Source organism: Pantherophis guttatus, chromosome 2 (assembly GCF_059756535.1).
Source record: "Pantherophis guttatus breed Tessera chromosome 2, ASM5975653v1, whole genome shotgun sequence".
In the NCBI taxonomy this organism is placed as follows: Eukaryota; Metazoa; Chordata; class Lepidosauria; order Squamata; family Colubridae; genus Pantherophis; species Pantherophis guttatus.
Genome location: NC_142064.1, coordinates 119,134,596 through 119,147,996, shown reverse-complemented (window position 1 = coordinate 119,147,996; position 13,401 = coordinate 119,134,596). Strand labels below are relative to the sequence as shown.

General features: G+C 45.4%; 1 protein-coding gene across 1 annotated transcript in view; it reads right to left on the bottom strand.

Moving 5' to 3' along the window:
- The window catches only part of SLC6A8 (solute carrier family 6 member 8), a 30,973-nt gene extending 18,045 nt beyond the window's left edge, over positions 1-12,928 (bottom strand). Inside the window, exons 1-4 of the mRNA XM_034434180.3 lie at positions 12,100-12,928; positions 3,784-3,915; positions 2,807-3,059; positions 2,528-2,660 (exon numbers count right to left, since the gene is read on the bottom strand). Of these exons, the coding sequence (XP_034290071.2) occupies positions 2,528-2,660; positions 2,807-3,059; positions 3,784-3,915; positions 12,100-12,391 (810 nt within the window). The 5' untranslated portion in view covers positions 12,392-12,928. The remainder of the gene's footprint in view (positions 1-2,527; positions 2,661-2,806; positions 3,060-3,783; positions 3,916-12,099) is intronic.
- Positions 12,929-13,401: the final 473 nt, after the last annotated feature.

The following is a 13,401-nucleotide window of genomic DNA, read 5'->3' as shown; positions in this document are numbered from 1 at the left end:
AGGTTTAATCCATCTTGTTTGCATCTTCCCACTTGAAAAAGTAAGAAAGGATGGGGGGGGGGACATTTTCACTCACCCCCTCCACCACAAATCATACTGGATATAATCCAGGCAGCTCTGTGAATCTAAAATAATGCACTTTAAAAAGTATATACCCTAATCAGAGAAATGCTGCTTTTACAATCTGCCTCAAGTGCAAAATATTTTGGATATTTTATTCTTAAACAAGTTCCATTCCCCAGGTCTCTCCTTAAGTCTACTTTGTATGTAAGCTAGAATAGTATTATTGTAAAATAGTATTGTGTAATGAACCATTGTGTATTTAACTTGAACCATTGTGTGATTAACTTGAATTTTGCTACAGTGGGTTCCATTCTTAATTAAGGGTCATCTTTAAACTAGGGTGTTCTTAACCTGGGGACTTGCTGTACAAATAAGTTATAAGAGATATCATGTGTGTATGTATTTATGTTCTTTCTTTAATCAACATCTGGGTCTCCAACACTTGCGGCATATCTCTCCAAGTTTCTGTTTATTGGGGGAGAGGAGGAGCAGAAGAGAAAGATTAAAGAATCAGCAGCTGACTCATCTCCTGCAGCATCAGAAAATTTAAAGCTACAGATATGTTCTCAGAGATGCTGACCTGAAGACTCTTAACATTTATGAGCTCAGAGACAGAGGTCTACTGAACCACTGAGTGAGATCCGGATTATAAGGCATCCTTTGTTGCCAATGGGGAAAAAAATTACAGATATTGAGAATGTATAGAAGATAAAAACTTCAAGGAGTAGACTTAATTTTATTCAATGATATAAGAAGCCCCATGAATGGATAGCTGATGGCTTGTCCGCGAAAAAGTTCTCAGGCACGACTTCAAAAATTGTCTTCCAACATATATCATGAGAAACACTTAAGAGCTTTTGGCTGCCTCTGACAGCTTTTCCGTCCTTCCTAAGGGACCTTCTGGGCTTCTGCAGCCAGAAGGGGAAGAATGCTACTCTGGACAGGCAGCCTAGCTGATTTCAGCACTGATTCCTCCTCACTAAGGCTACAGGAACTGCAAGAGTGGCCAGCTGTGGAGAGGCTGCACCTCATCCAAGTGCCTGTCTGCTGAGACCTGGGGGCTGTGGCCCCTCAACTCCAGTGGCTGTCTGCTGAGAATGTCAGCCTTTCTTAGGCATGGAACTTGCTGACGAGTGGGATTTTAGATGCACTGGCTATGCATTGGAAAAAGAGAAGCAGGCATTAGGTATCTGGGTGGGTGGAACATATGACTCAGAGAGAAATTTTGATATGTGCAAAGGAAGGCCCCTATTTACATTCAGAAAGAATAGATCGTGGGCCACACTATTCATATCTAAGGTCTGAATTCATTCCTTGGCTGCATTTGTATTTGGAATTGGCAGACCTAATAAAATAGAGGCCTCTGTACAGTAGTTGCCACACCAGATGTCATTTTATCTCCCATGCAATCCAGGAGAATTGCTTCTAGTCAGAGAACACACTACTGACAACCTAACTGGACAAGGCAGTTTTATATGTCCAACCACTACAATTTTCTTCAGAGCTGCAGAATAAATTTAAGGCAGGTGTCTAACTTCAATTTTAAGAAGTCAAATCACAAGGCCAGTTGTAGTGGACAAATATGACTACTCCTTTAGAAGCTGAGACTTTCCACCCACTTTGTAGAAATTCTGTTTTGCTCTTTTCACAAACAAGAACCCTGATATATGCCTAAATTTTCTCCTTCACAGAGGGACTCTAGATGGTGTACAAATCAAATGTCAAAAACATACCAACTATGTGTGTAGAGATTCCCCTCAGGAAGTCTCAGCTGAGATGAGGGATGGGGTCTCTTACAAAGGATAATACTTGCTAAATCAGGAGCCAGTGGAGTCTGAGGAATGCTGTTTAGACACCTTTTTCCCCACCCTAACTGTAATTTTAACTTGAATCCTGCTCTTTCTCCATTTCCTGACTGAACTTTGTGAGGGTCTGCTGTTCTATGCTTAGCAGCCACCATTCTTCTTTGCCTTAATTGAAAACACTTTGCCTCCAGAGGTTTGCTTAAGGCTTATTCGCCTCCTGCATGTCTCTCAGTTTTCCAAAGATCAATCCAATCCTTCCAGCTGCAGGCACCCATCAGTCACACGTACCTCCCCTCCCCTCACCCGTAGTTGTTCCCAAAATGCACTTTTCTCCATATGTTTATTTTCATGTCATCATTTCATTCAACATTCTCTTCTCATCCCCAGGACTGTGTATATACCTGTTTCCATTCACCCTCCACCTGGCCCCTTCTTCAAGAGCCACATCATCTCCACAGGTAAGAGCCTTCAGAGTGGGCTGCTGAGCACTTAGCAGGGAGGATTCAGGAAGCAGGCGACTGCCAGTGGGTGCTCTGAAGAGAAGGAATTTACCCATCTTCTGGAGTCTCATGTGACTACTGCCACAATTCATTCAAAATTTTTCCCCACCTTCTCCTCCCTTCCACATTGACTCAGACCATCTCCCTGCAGCTTCCTACCTTTCCTGCAGATTTGACACCTTTCCAAACGCAGAAATAGACAAGGACCCAGCAAGACAGGAGGCACAGGGTCACTTCCCAGTTGATAGCCCCAGGGTAATCTAGGCCTTTTGAAATATTCAACACTTTGTTCCTGCAAACAAAGGGAGAAAGGGTGATCACCCAAAAGGGACGGCTCTGTGATCAAAGATCTCCACCTATGCAGGTGAGCATGGCTCTGCTCAGAATGGAGAACTGGAAGGTTAGTTTAGGATAGAAGGGTACAATGCCATAACTCACTCCCAAAATTCGATGACAGGTGACCGCTTGTCGGAAAGTTCATCACAGGTAAGGTTGCTGCTGGCAGTGCCATTGGCACAGTCTTCATGTCGGAAGATTTCCACACACTCTGGGGAGTTCCAGGGATTCCCACAGGTTGCCCATGGCAGGGTGGCTGTAAAAGACTTCACCAGATAGTAGAAGCCCCAGGCAAGTACCATGATGTAGTACGTGTTGCAGTAGAAGACAATCACCATGGAAGCAAATCCCAGTCCTGTTTGGAGAAATTTAGTTACTTGAAAAAAGAATGGGCTATTTTCCCTAAAGGGTATATGACACTGTTGTACAATGAAAATGAGTGATATAAAATGTAAGTGGCATTTGCTAAATGTCCATATTTTAAATTCTGGAAACAGAACTCTGTTTTCATCAAACAGTAATTTAATTTGGCTTTGCATGCAGGAGGAAAGAGTGATGAAAAAGACCCATTTTTAATCGCTAGTAAAAAAAAAATAGTAGGACTTCTTTTCCTGGGCTTCTAAGATTACAGTGTGTAATCATACACTACATACTGTTTGCTCAAGTAGGTTTTTACTGACATATTGATTACAAACGTTTTGGGTATCAAAAGCCAGTGATCTCAGCCTGATTATTTCTGTACTGTATGCCACCAAGAGTTTCATGTCTATATTTAAGCAATTCTTCTCTATGCATCCAAGTATTCCACACCTCTTTAATACCTCCTGACCCATCTTTGCCAACTTCACATATTCTTCTACTATACCCTAATTTGGGCACATCTCAGAGATCGATCTATTGGACCTTTTGATATCCCCTTGGTTCTCACTGAAGATCCCACAGTGATGTTCTGACTTGGGAAGTTGAGAGAAGATGCTATTAGAAGGTAGCTCAACCTTTCCCTGTGAACAAACTCATACAATGAACCCTAAGAGCAATAAACAGAAATAAGGGGATTAGTTGGAAAAAGATATTCTTACCTTTAAAAATCGGCGCTATGTTCCATACAGTGATGCTTCCAGCCTTCATGAATTGCCCCAAAGCAATTTCCAAGAAGAAGATGGGAATCCCACCAAGGAGGGCAATAAGAATGTACGGGATGAGGAACACACCTGTAGCCAGGTGAGCAACACAAAGTAAGCAACAGTGTCATTCTTCAGTTCTAGACCACTTCAGCCGTTCCCATAAATACAGGTGATTTGTAGATCTGTTATACTAAAAACATTTTTAAAAACAGCATCTAAATCTAATCCAATTTAATCTAATCTAAATTGTGCGCTAGGGAAAGCTGAGTCCTGCCCCATAAACTGTGGAAAACGGCATGCCATTTTCATAATTTATTCTGTTTCCATTTGTGGATTGAGAGGAGTGTAAGGGTGTCAACTGAAATCATTCTCAGGGGAAATGTATTCAGTCAATTTGGAGTTCTGAGATATAATCAAATCCTGGCACACCCTGAAAATTAATCTCAGATGTCATAATGTTTAAAATATGCAAGAATTTCAGGTGGTTTTTGCAGGTTGGGGAGGAGCCAATGAAATGAAATTCAGGTTAGAATCAGGATCTTTTTTTTCAATCAGTACCTGAATTTGTGACTTCTGTGGTTACTTGGAATTGTAATACTCATAGTATTTTAATTCTTCCTAGTTCCCCTTTAAGACCTCTTCATTTGTTGCCACCACTTAATTTATGGTAACCTTTTCCAATTTGTCACATTCTAAGTATTTTGAGATTGCACAATTGAAAATCAGCTTTGCTGGTTGGATCATGTTCCTCAAACGTGTTAAGGGTGCTATGCTGGAGAAAGCTGGCTGAGCTGAAATGCATCCTTGCTCTCCATTCAGAGATATTTTGCTGGCAAAAGTCTTTATGTACAAATGTCTGCAAAATATCCAGAGGAAGACTAGATCCCTAAGGTAGCTATGGAGCTGGAAAGGAGATAGATAAAAAGCAGACTCTGTTGCTCTCTATTATTTTCCTTCTGACTTTTGTCTTCTGATCATCTAATCATAGGTGCTTCTTCAGACTCCCAAGATCAGAAAAGATCTGTGGGCTTCCCCTGCACTGTCCACATTGGTCACCGTCATTTGATCGTGATCTGTTTCCCTCTTTCCCCAAACAGCTCTCAACTCTCCTGTCACCATTGTTCACAAGTATGCCAGCCTCATGGCTGTGACGGACAGGCTGGTGTGTTCCGAAATACGTGTGTGCATGTGGGCCTCAGCATGAATCACCTCAAAGAGGCTATTTATAGTACAGATCCCTGGGTTAAGGGAAGGGCCAAGTATTGCTTCTCGTCCTGCCAATCCCTAGTTAAAAGGATAATCTTGGGGATATAAACTCTTTCCCATGAGGATTAACAAGGCAATGGTTGGGGAATTCATTCATTGCCGCATATAGGCGGGGACATCCATCACCCAGGAAATGCAAATGGCGGTAAATTTGTGACTCTGCACATGGAGTGGCTAAGGTACACCATGGCTGCAAGACAAGAGGCTCTAAGATGATATGGGATTTTGTGCCTCTATTTACACATTTAACCAGATCAGTTGAAAAAACAGTAGCAGCCGCATTCCGGAATGTGGCTAGGTTTGATTAATATTAATCTTGGGATTTGGGTAGGTGAGTATATTGTGGTTTTGGTTAATTAATGGTTCAAAGGAGTGTGCAAACATTATTATTGCATTAATAACCAGATGGAGTATATCAAGTGAATGAAGCCTCCAAGTGGGTGTTTGGGTGTGAGTATGTGCGTGGCTTTACCTGAAATCTAGCATTTACTCAGATGATAAACCTACATTGGAGATATTTATTTATTGGTTCGATTTATATGCCACCCTTTTCCGGAGACTCAGAGTATTCATTTCAGAGTATTCATTTCAGAATATTGGTGAGGCTTCATATGACTCAATATTTCATTTTCTTTTTTTTAATCCCTGCATGCAGAAAGATAGCAATGCAGGGGAAACAATTCTGGCATGATTCTGGCATAATCTTGTTTTTTTTTGCATAGAAACCCATGTCTGTCTCAAATTCTCACTTGCAGTCTGATACCTACAACTAGCCACAGGTTTATCCCTATAAATCAGCCCAGACTCAAAAATTACCCTTTCTTTTGTAGGACCAATTAAGGTCTGAAATATGTGATATGCAATAGTAAAGGCTGCTTCTAAGCAACACTCAAAATGTATACCTCATTCCATTAAATAAGTAGGCTAAAATGGCTTCTTATCAGTTTTCATATTCTCTCTGTTTTTCGATTATCAACTCCATAAGGCATAATGAATGGATGGAAATATCAGGGTTAGATTATGAAATAAATTGGTCGGACAATCATTCCCTCTGCGCAATGAATTTTAGAAATTTTTGTCAAAGAAGACAGAGAGGCTGCTGACAGAATTCTCAGCAATCTCTCCAAATTGTAGTTCTCAGGCTTGAAAATTAATTTATGATGCAATTAATATAACAGCCTTCTTCCCCCAGGAATTAAGCTCCAGCTCTCCTTTTCCCTAGCCCTTGAGGCCAGGTGACCATATACAGATAGTCAGACATTGGAGAAAACTGTCAGACATCTGCAGTATAAATATGTCTCCGATGTTGCCTTTATGCATATATATATAATAGCTCAGTGACCCCTTCAAGGTAGGAATAGAGGCGATCAAAGTACATTTCTGAATTCACATTTTCACAGACCAATGTTTATAGATGAGACCAAAGATGAGAAAGTATTGACTGCTGCCTGAAGAATGAGATGCTTTAATCTCTTGGTGAGTTAGAAGGAGAAGCAAGGTGATAACTGGAAAAATGAAATCTTATGAATTGAAGTGGTCACTGTTCTGTCCGCAGCAATTTTTCACACTTGAAGGAAAGCACTGACATTTTTCTTTTTCCGATCCTGGCCACCGATCCATTTCTGATTGGGTGTTGAGATGCCTTTGAGGGCACAGAGCCAGAAAAACTGAATCATTCATTCCTTGTGATCTCCTCATATCCCTTGACAAACTCAAAGATTTTTTTCTATTCTGGATCTCCATCTCAGCTCACCCATGCGAGCCTGCACCTACTTGTCTACCAAATGCTGTGACCCCCGGCACTTGTGAATATGCTGACCCAGGTACAATGCTCCAAGCACACCAGCTTGGGTACAACTTCTGATGGTGGAAGCTTCTATCCCTCCACCCACACACCATAGAATGAGGCAACAGTTTTCTCCTGGAATTTGCCCCCAGCAGCTGTGGCCTGCTCTGTGCCATGCTGAGGCTTTTACACAAAAGAAATTTCTCCCGGCTGTCAGCCGAGTAAAAGAGGAAAGTTCTCAGGGCCTCAAAGGGGAGGGCAGGCGATTATCTCAGCCTCAGCACAAGGCAACCCAGTCACTTTCTCCAGAAGGAAAAAAAAATGATTCTACTCCAGCAGGTTTGGAGAAATTGGAAGAATGCAACTCTATTTAAACCCTGGGCTATCCCCCCAGCCATTCTCACAATATACCCCCAAACACTGCCTTGTCCAACTTCCTCTTTCCTACCTAACTTTTCTGGCCACCCAGCTCCTCTGCTTGCTTGGATCACTTTTTCTATCCTTTCTGAGCTCCTTATAAGCTTCAAAACTTTATTAGAGCAGTTTAAACCCATGCTCTGTAAGAGCTGATAGGCAAATAAGACATCCTGGTTATGAGATCAGGTTGTATCAGTGGTGGGTTCCTCCCGGTTCGGCCAAGCCGGTAGCGGTGACGATATGACATCACCGAACCGGTTCTCCCCCACCGCCCTCCCACTCCCCCACCCACCCACGTTATTCTTACCTTTTATTTGGTCCCACCCCCAATCTATTGCTGCCTCCTGAGTCCCAGCTGATGACTAGAGGGAAAAAAACTGTTTAAACTCTTGCCGCGGGGCTTCAAAGGGCAGTCCTACAGCTGATCAGTGTTAAAAGCAAACAAATGAGTCAGGTCGTAAGTGCGAGGACTGGTCATTAAGTGCAAGGACCTTCCAGAAATGACTCTGACCAGCTAGCCACGCCCACCTAGTCACATGACCTCCAAGCCACACCCATGCCCACAGAACTGGTAGTAAAAAAATTTAAAACCCACCCCTGGGTTGTATGCTTATCCTTGCTGGCCTAGAGGGTGGAAAGCAATCTTTTCCCCATTCCCTCCCCCCCAACCCCCAGTATCAGTTGCTGGGTAAGATCTGGATCTCAGTGGGGATTATTCAACTCTGGTGACAGAAAGCATGTGCCACTCCAAAAACACATGAAATAAAACAGCATCTCTAACCCACCTGTCAAGTTCAAAGTTTTGGCAATCTCTTTGGTTGTTAGCTCAAACTGAATCCGTTCTTTATTAGCATAACAAGATTGACCAGAAATGCCTAAACTTTCAGGAATGACAGATCCCAGAATTTTTCAATGGAGAAAGAGGAAATAAATGTATCTTTCTCAGAAAGTGCCTATTTAAAATAGTAGGGTTGTCTAAATCTTGTCTTTTCAATTGTGATTAATCAGTTTCTACTGCTTCATCTCAAGTCAGGATTGAGCAAGTCATTTATTCTTTTCCTTTCACTTTCTGTTCTTCTGTCTTGAAAAAGGAACAGTTAGGGCTTATGGCGACTGATACCTGCTAAATTTGTTCCATGCAAATATCAGATGAAAACTGGCTCCAGGGCTGCAGCTGAGAGTTTGTCTTTCTTCTGTAGTCTGCCAAAGTACTTTTTTTTTTCCATTTGCACGTACAGCAGTCTTAAACAGAAAGGGCAGATTACAAGGAAGCATTCTGAATCAATAAATGCAAGGAGAAAAAGGCAGAGTACCATTGGTGATGGATAGCAGGGTTTGCACAAAATAAAATAAAATAAAATAAAAGATATTATCGGCCCTTTGCAGGGTTTGCTAAATTGAGACACTTGTCCTTGGCTATTAAAAGGCTGCCTTTGTAAGTTTTTTTTTTTGCTTCGCTTTTCTTCCAACAAGCACAAAATGGTGAACATCTCACTTAATTCTCACCACATTCTAATTTGAGTTTTGAAGTTAGGTAAGGTTAAAAATAGGTACTAGCCCAAGATCACCAAATCGGAATGGAGATTGTATTCCAAGTCACCAGCTCAAGACTGCAAGTATCACTAACAGCACTTGTCAGAGAGAAATACTTGCAAAAGCGTCAGCTGGACTTGGTTGTTTTACCCAAGAGCCAGGCAGCATGTGAGCATGACGCAATGTGCATCACATCAGCCCATGGCAGGCCTAACAGTATTGCTCTTCTGTTCTCTCCTAAAAGCAGCAAGGAGAAAACCACCTATCCTTAAGGGAGAATGAGATAGCAATTTTGGCCCCGTGCTGCACAGATAACGAATCAAAATGGGAGTGACTATGAGACAGTGGGATCCCAACCCCCATTTACAAAGGTCGGAAAATTCTAAAAGAGAAGGAGAAGAGCCCCTCTCCCTACTTCATTGCTAATTAGGGCAAACCTAAAAAGCTAGGGACTTTAAATGTGCAAGGATTGGCCACGGTAATCTTACAGAGAGGGCAGTGCCCCTGAACAGACACACCGAGAGTAATTCTACTCCTCTTCTTTTTCCTATGTTTTGGGATTAAACTCCACTCTGGGAGAAGGAATTTAGCTTAAGCCTAGGAGACATGTGTCTCCTTTTTTTCTCCAATCCAGTCCCCAGTAGATTTGTCCTTCCCATGGCCTTTGGCAAAGCATGATGTCGCACCAGTTAAAACACATCAGAGTGGAAATGCAGAGTTCTTCTTGACTTCTCATTCAGTTTGTCCTCTGCATCCCTCCTCAAATTCATTGATTGAAAAGGAATAGATCCCAGAACGGTTCACATGGGCTATACGGCCTGGAGAATGCCAGAGGAGCCCTCTTGGCGACGAGATGATGGAAACGGGTCTGGTGAAAATATCATGTTTCCTGGGATTCTCTGCAGTTCTCGGCAGCAATCCCTGCGCCAAGTGCACGCTGGATCCTGCCAGAGCACAACTGCTTTCCATATAATGTTTATGGCTTATTAAACCACAGATGGCCTTACTGCTTTTCTCCAAGGCCAGGAGGTTATTGAGACAACACTGGGGGGGGGAGAGGGGGGGGAGGACACCCATATTTTTAAGGAAGCCAGCTAAGTGTGATACTCAAGGGCAGTGCCAGATGAGGGCCCAATAAATCCAGGTTCCAGGAACCCACGAAGTTCACTGGATGCTTTTCAGCCAGGCATTTTCTCTTAGCCTGTCCTACCCTTCAGGATCGTGAGGGTAAAGTGGGAGAAAGGCAACAACCATTTATGCCACAAGGAATTATTCGGAAAGAAGGCGAGAAATAACAAGCATGTAAACAGTCTTCTCCCCCAGCCCACATGCTCTTGTCATATTTAAATCTTCAAGCTGGATGCTATCCAGGTATGTTATATTGTGAAACGTGATTAACTACATGCTTTCTACAATTACGTTTCCCAATATACAGAAAATAGGAGGACAAAGCAGTTACTGGGGAGGATTGGAAAGCAACCAAAAGGTGCTAGAAGTTTCTGTTCTGACCAATTCACGCATAAAATGCCCTTTCACAATTTGTTCTAAATTTATTTTGCATTATTTATAAAATTTGAGGAAGGCAAGATTTGCCACTGACTCAGTCATCCAAGAAGGATTACTATACAGTGGCCCTCCTTTCAGCCAGCTATGCTTTCTCTTTGCCCCTCTGGTATTCCCACATGGTCCCTGTCCTCCCCTGTAATTATTCCCCCAACTCCAACTTTGAAAGGGGTGAGGCATCTGTCTTGGGGTGTCCTGAAAGGGGATGCAACTCTGGAGGCTCAGTTGTTGTATAAGAGGGAAGTGAATGAGAGATTTGGAAGAATCTAACCATGGAATCTACAGGATAACTCAGGATGGGCCCAGGAGAAATGCCCTGTGGATGTGGCTTATTCTTATCAGTGTGTGGGTGTGCTCACGGGCAAGCACGCATGTGTATATGTGCGTATATGCAACATCTTTCTAGTTTGTTAACTAAAGCATCAAAATAATCTCAAAGAGGCTTGGGTCTTCATTCCATGTGGCCTGCTTAACTTGTTGCAGTGGGAAAAGAGACAAGAACAAGTACTTCCTTAAGACCCTCTATGGTAGGAGAGGCCAGGTGATATAAGAGCCCCAAAACACTGCAGCTGGAACGAGGTGAGTCCACACAGTCAAAGTTGGTTGGGAAAACTTTCCTGCTTCCCTTCGATGTGCTCCCTCTTGAGGGACTTTGGGATCCATAAGTAGCAGGATGGGGAGGTGTTTATATTGTATCCCCCTTCAGAACAGCAGCCATGATTCCCTCCACCTTTGCTAGGAGAAGGCGATCCTCTGCCCAGACGGCACTCCTTTCTGCAAGCTGGCAACTGCCCTTTGCTCCCTGCCTAGCCACAGATGTGCGTGGTGACAACACGGTGCCAACTACTTGTATCCTTCTCTGCCTCTCAACATTCCCACTGAACGCCGCAAGATTTCTCCCCTATCTGATCACAGCTCTATCTTCACCCTCGCTCATGTTTCAGTCTGGATAAATTCCTTGCATCTTCCAAGGAGCTTAACCTTCTCCTGTGCGGATTTTTTTTTTTTTTTGTAATACTCCTGCCTGGAGGGATGAGGTTTTGGGGGACTCTCGCAGGATATCTCCCACAAAGATTTCTCCTCCCTTTCCAATCTCATTTCTGGAATTCCATCTGTTCAGCCTACAAAAATTTACTAAGTGATGATCTGACTCACTTTCGAGTCTTGTTTTTAAATTGTGGGGTCCGGGCCTGAGGCTTTTAGATTCCAGGTAGGCGTGGGGCTGAATGCGCCTACTGAAGAAGACAGGGAAGGCCTTCCGTACAGAGCATATTAACCCCCCAATTCCCAGATCCAGCCTTAACTTTTGAAAGAGCCTGGAGGCTAAGCCAAAGGCCAAAATTCCACTCTAGGAAGGGAGCAGGCTAGAGTTTTTTCCTTTCTAGGGCACCTTTAATCATCTGCTCTTGCTGCTGCCAACTCTAGGTCCTGCCTGGATTGCCTCACAAACTACTCCTGAGTTTAGGATGTCAGCGCAGAAAGCCACTGTTTCAAGGCTTTCTCAGGTCCCTGTTCTTCCCAATGGGCCTGGATCTTGAAGGTGAAACCTGCAGGCTCCAGAGCTAGGCATCCTAAAGGACTCCCATCGGACTCTCTGGAGAATCACGGATCTCCCCCCCCCCTCCCTTAAGAGTATAAGGATCCCGGAGACCCCACCCCACCCCACCGTCCCTTCCACCCAGCCCTCACGGCCGCAGGATGCTCACCTCCCCCGTTCTTGTAACACAGGTAGGGAAAGCGCCACACGTTGCCTAGCCCCACGGCGAAGCCCACGCAGGACATGATGAAATCCATCTGCCGGGTCCAAGTCTCTCTCTCGCGGGGCGGCAAGGCCAGGGTCGGCTTGCAAGTGTCCACGGCCTCCCCTTTGCTCCCGACTGAGGCTCCTTGGCACATGGCGGCTGCGGGGGGTCCCGTCTTTTTGTCCTGCGGTTCGACCGAGACGCTGTAAATGCCGCCGCCGCCGCCGCCGCCCTCCGCCGAAGCCCCCTTGGCCATGGTGCCTGGGGGGATTCCCGAGTCCCGGTCGCCCCCTTCCAGACGGATCGAGATGATGCTCAAAAGAGAAAAGACGAGAAGGGGTGCGGAGCGCGGGGGGGGGGGGTTGCAGGCAGAAGCCCCCTCGCAAGAGGCGAGCGGGAGACGGTGGAGAGTGGAGTCTGAGCTGGGGCTGGGTCTCGCTGGGGCAGGTAGCCGGCTCGGAGGGGAGGGCAGGGATTTTGCAGAGCCTCAGAAACAATCCACGAAGCACTTGAAGGTCAACCTGAAAAACCTCATGTGTTCAGTGGACTCGGGGAAGGGGGTTGCTCGAGGGCGAAGGTCGGCGAAGTCCGCCGGGGGGGGAAAACCCCCACAGTACCCCGCCCGGAGTCACGGCAGGGCACGGGGTAAGGGCGGAGGGGACGAACCGATCCCTTCGCGTCCGTCGCCTTCGCGCTGCTCTGGTCGCTTCTGGGCTTGCCGCTTCGGGTGCTGCCGCTGTCTCCTCGCAATCGCCGCCCCTTCGAGGCTGCTGGAGGAGAGAGCCCGTGTGACGTCAGCCGGCCCGGCCCCCTCCCTCCCTCCCTCCCTCCTCTCCCCGCCCCGCCCCGCCTCCCCGCCGTCGCCGGGATTCGCCGACTGCTCCCCCCACTCCCCCCCCCCGGCCTTCCTCCTCCTTCGCGCTCCAGCACCGCCAGCCGCAGGGAAAGACGGCAGTCCGCGGGCAGGGGGAGCAAGCGGGTTGGGGGGGGGGAATGGGGGGTAGGGCGCAATTGCAGCGGCCCTTTCCTTTCCTCCCATTCCTCAAACACCGCCCCCCACCCGCACCTGTTCCTTCCCTGGGTGCTGCTGTATAATAATAATAATAATAATAATGCTCTTGCCTTTCTGGACTTGACTTCGGAGTTTGCTGAGAAAAGGCACGTTTCAAGTCACACGGTTTACAGTCAAAGCGTCGCTTCGGCTGTAGTTCCTCCCGCGTCTGGGTATACGCGCACTTAGGCGGAAGTGTCAGCGGCGCTGGGCGT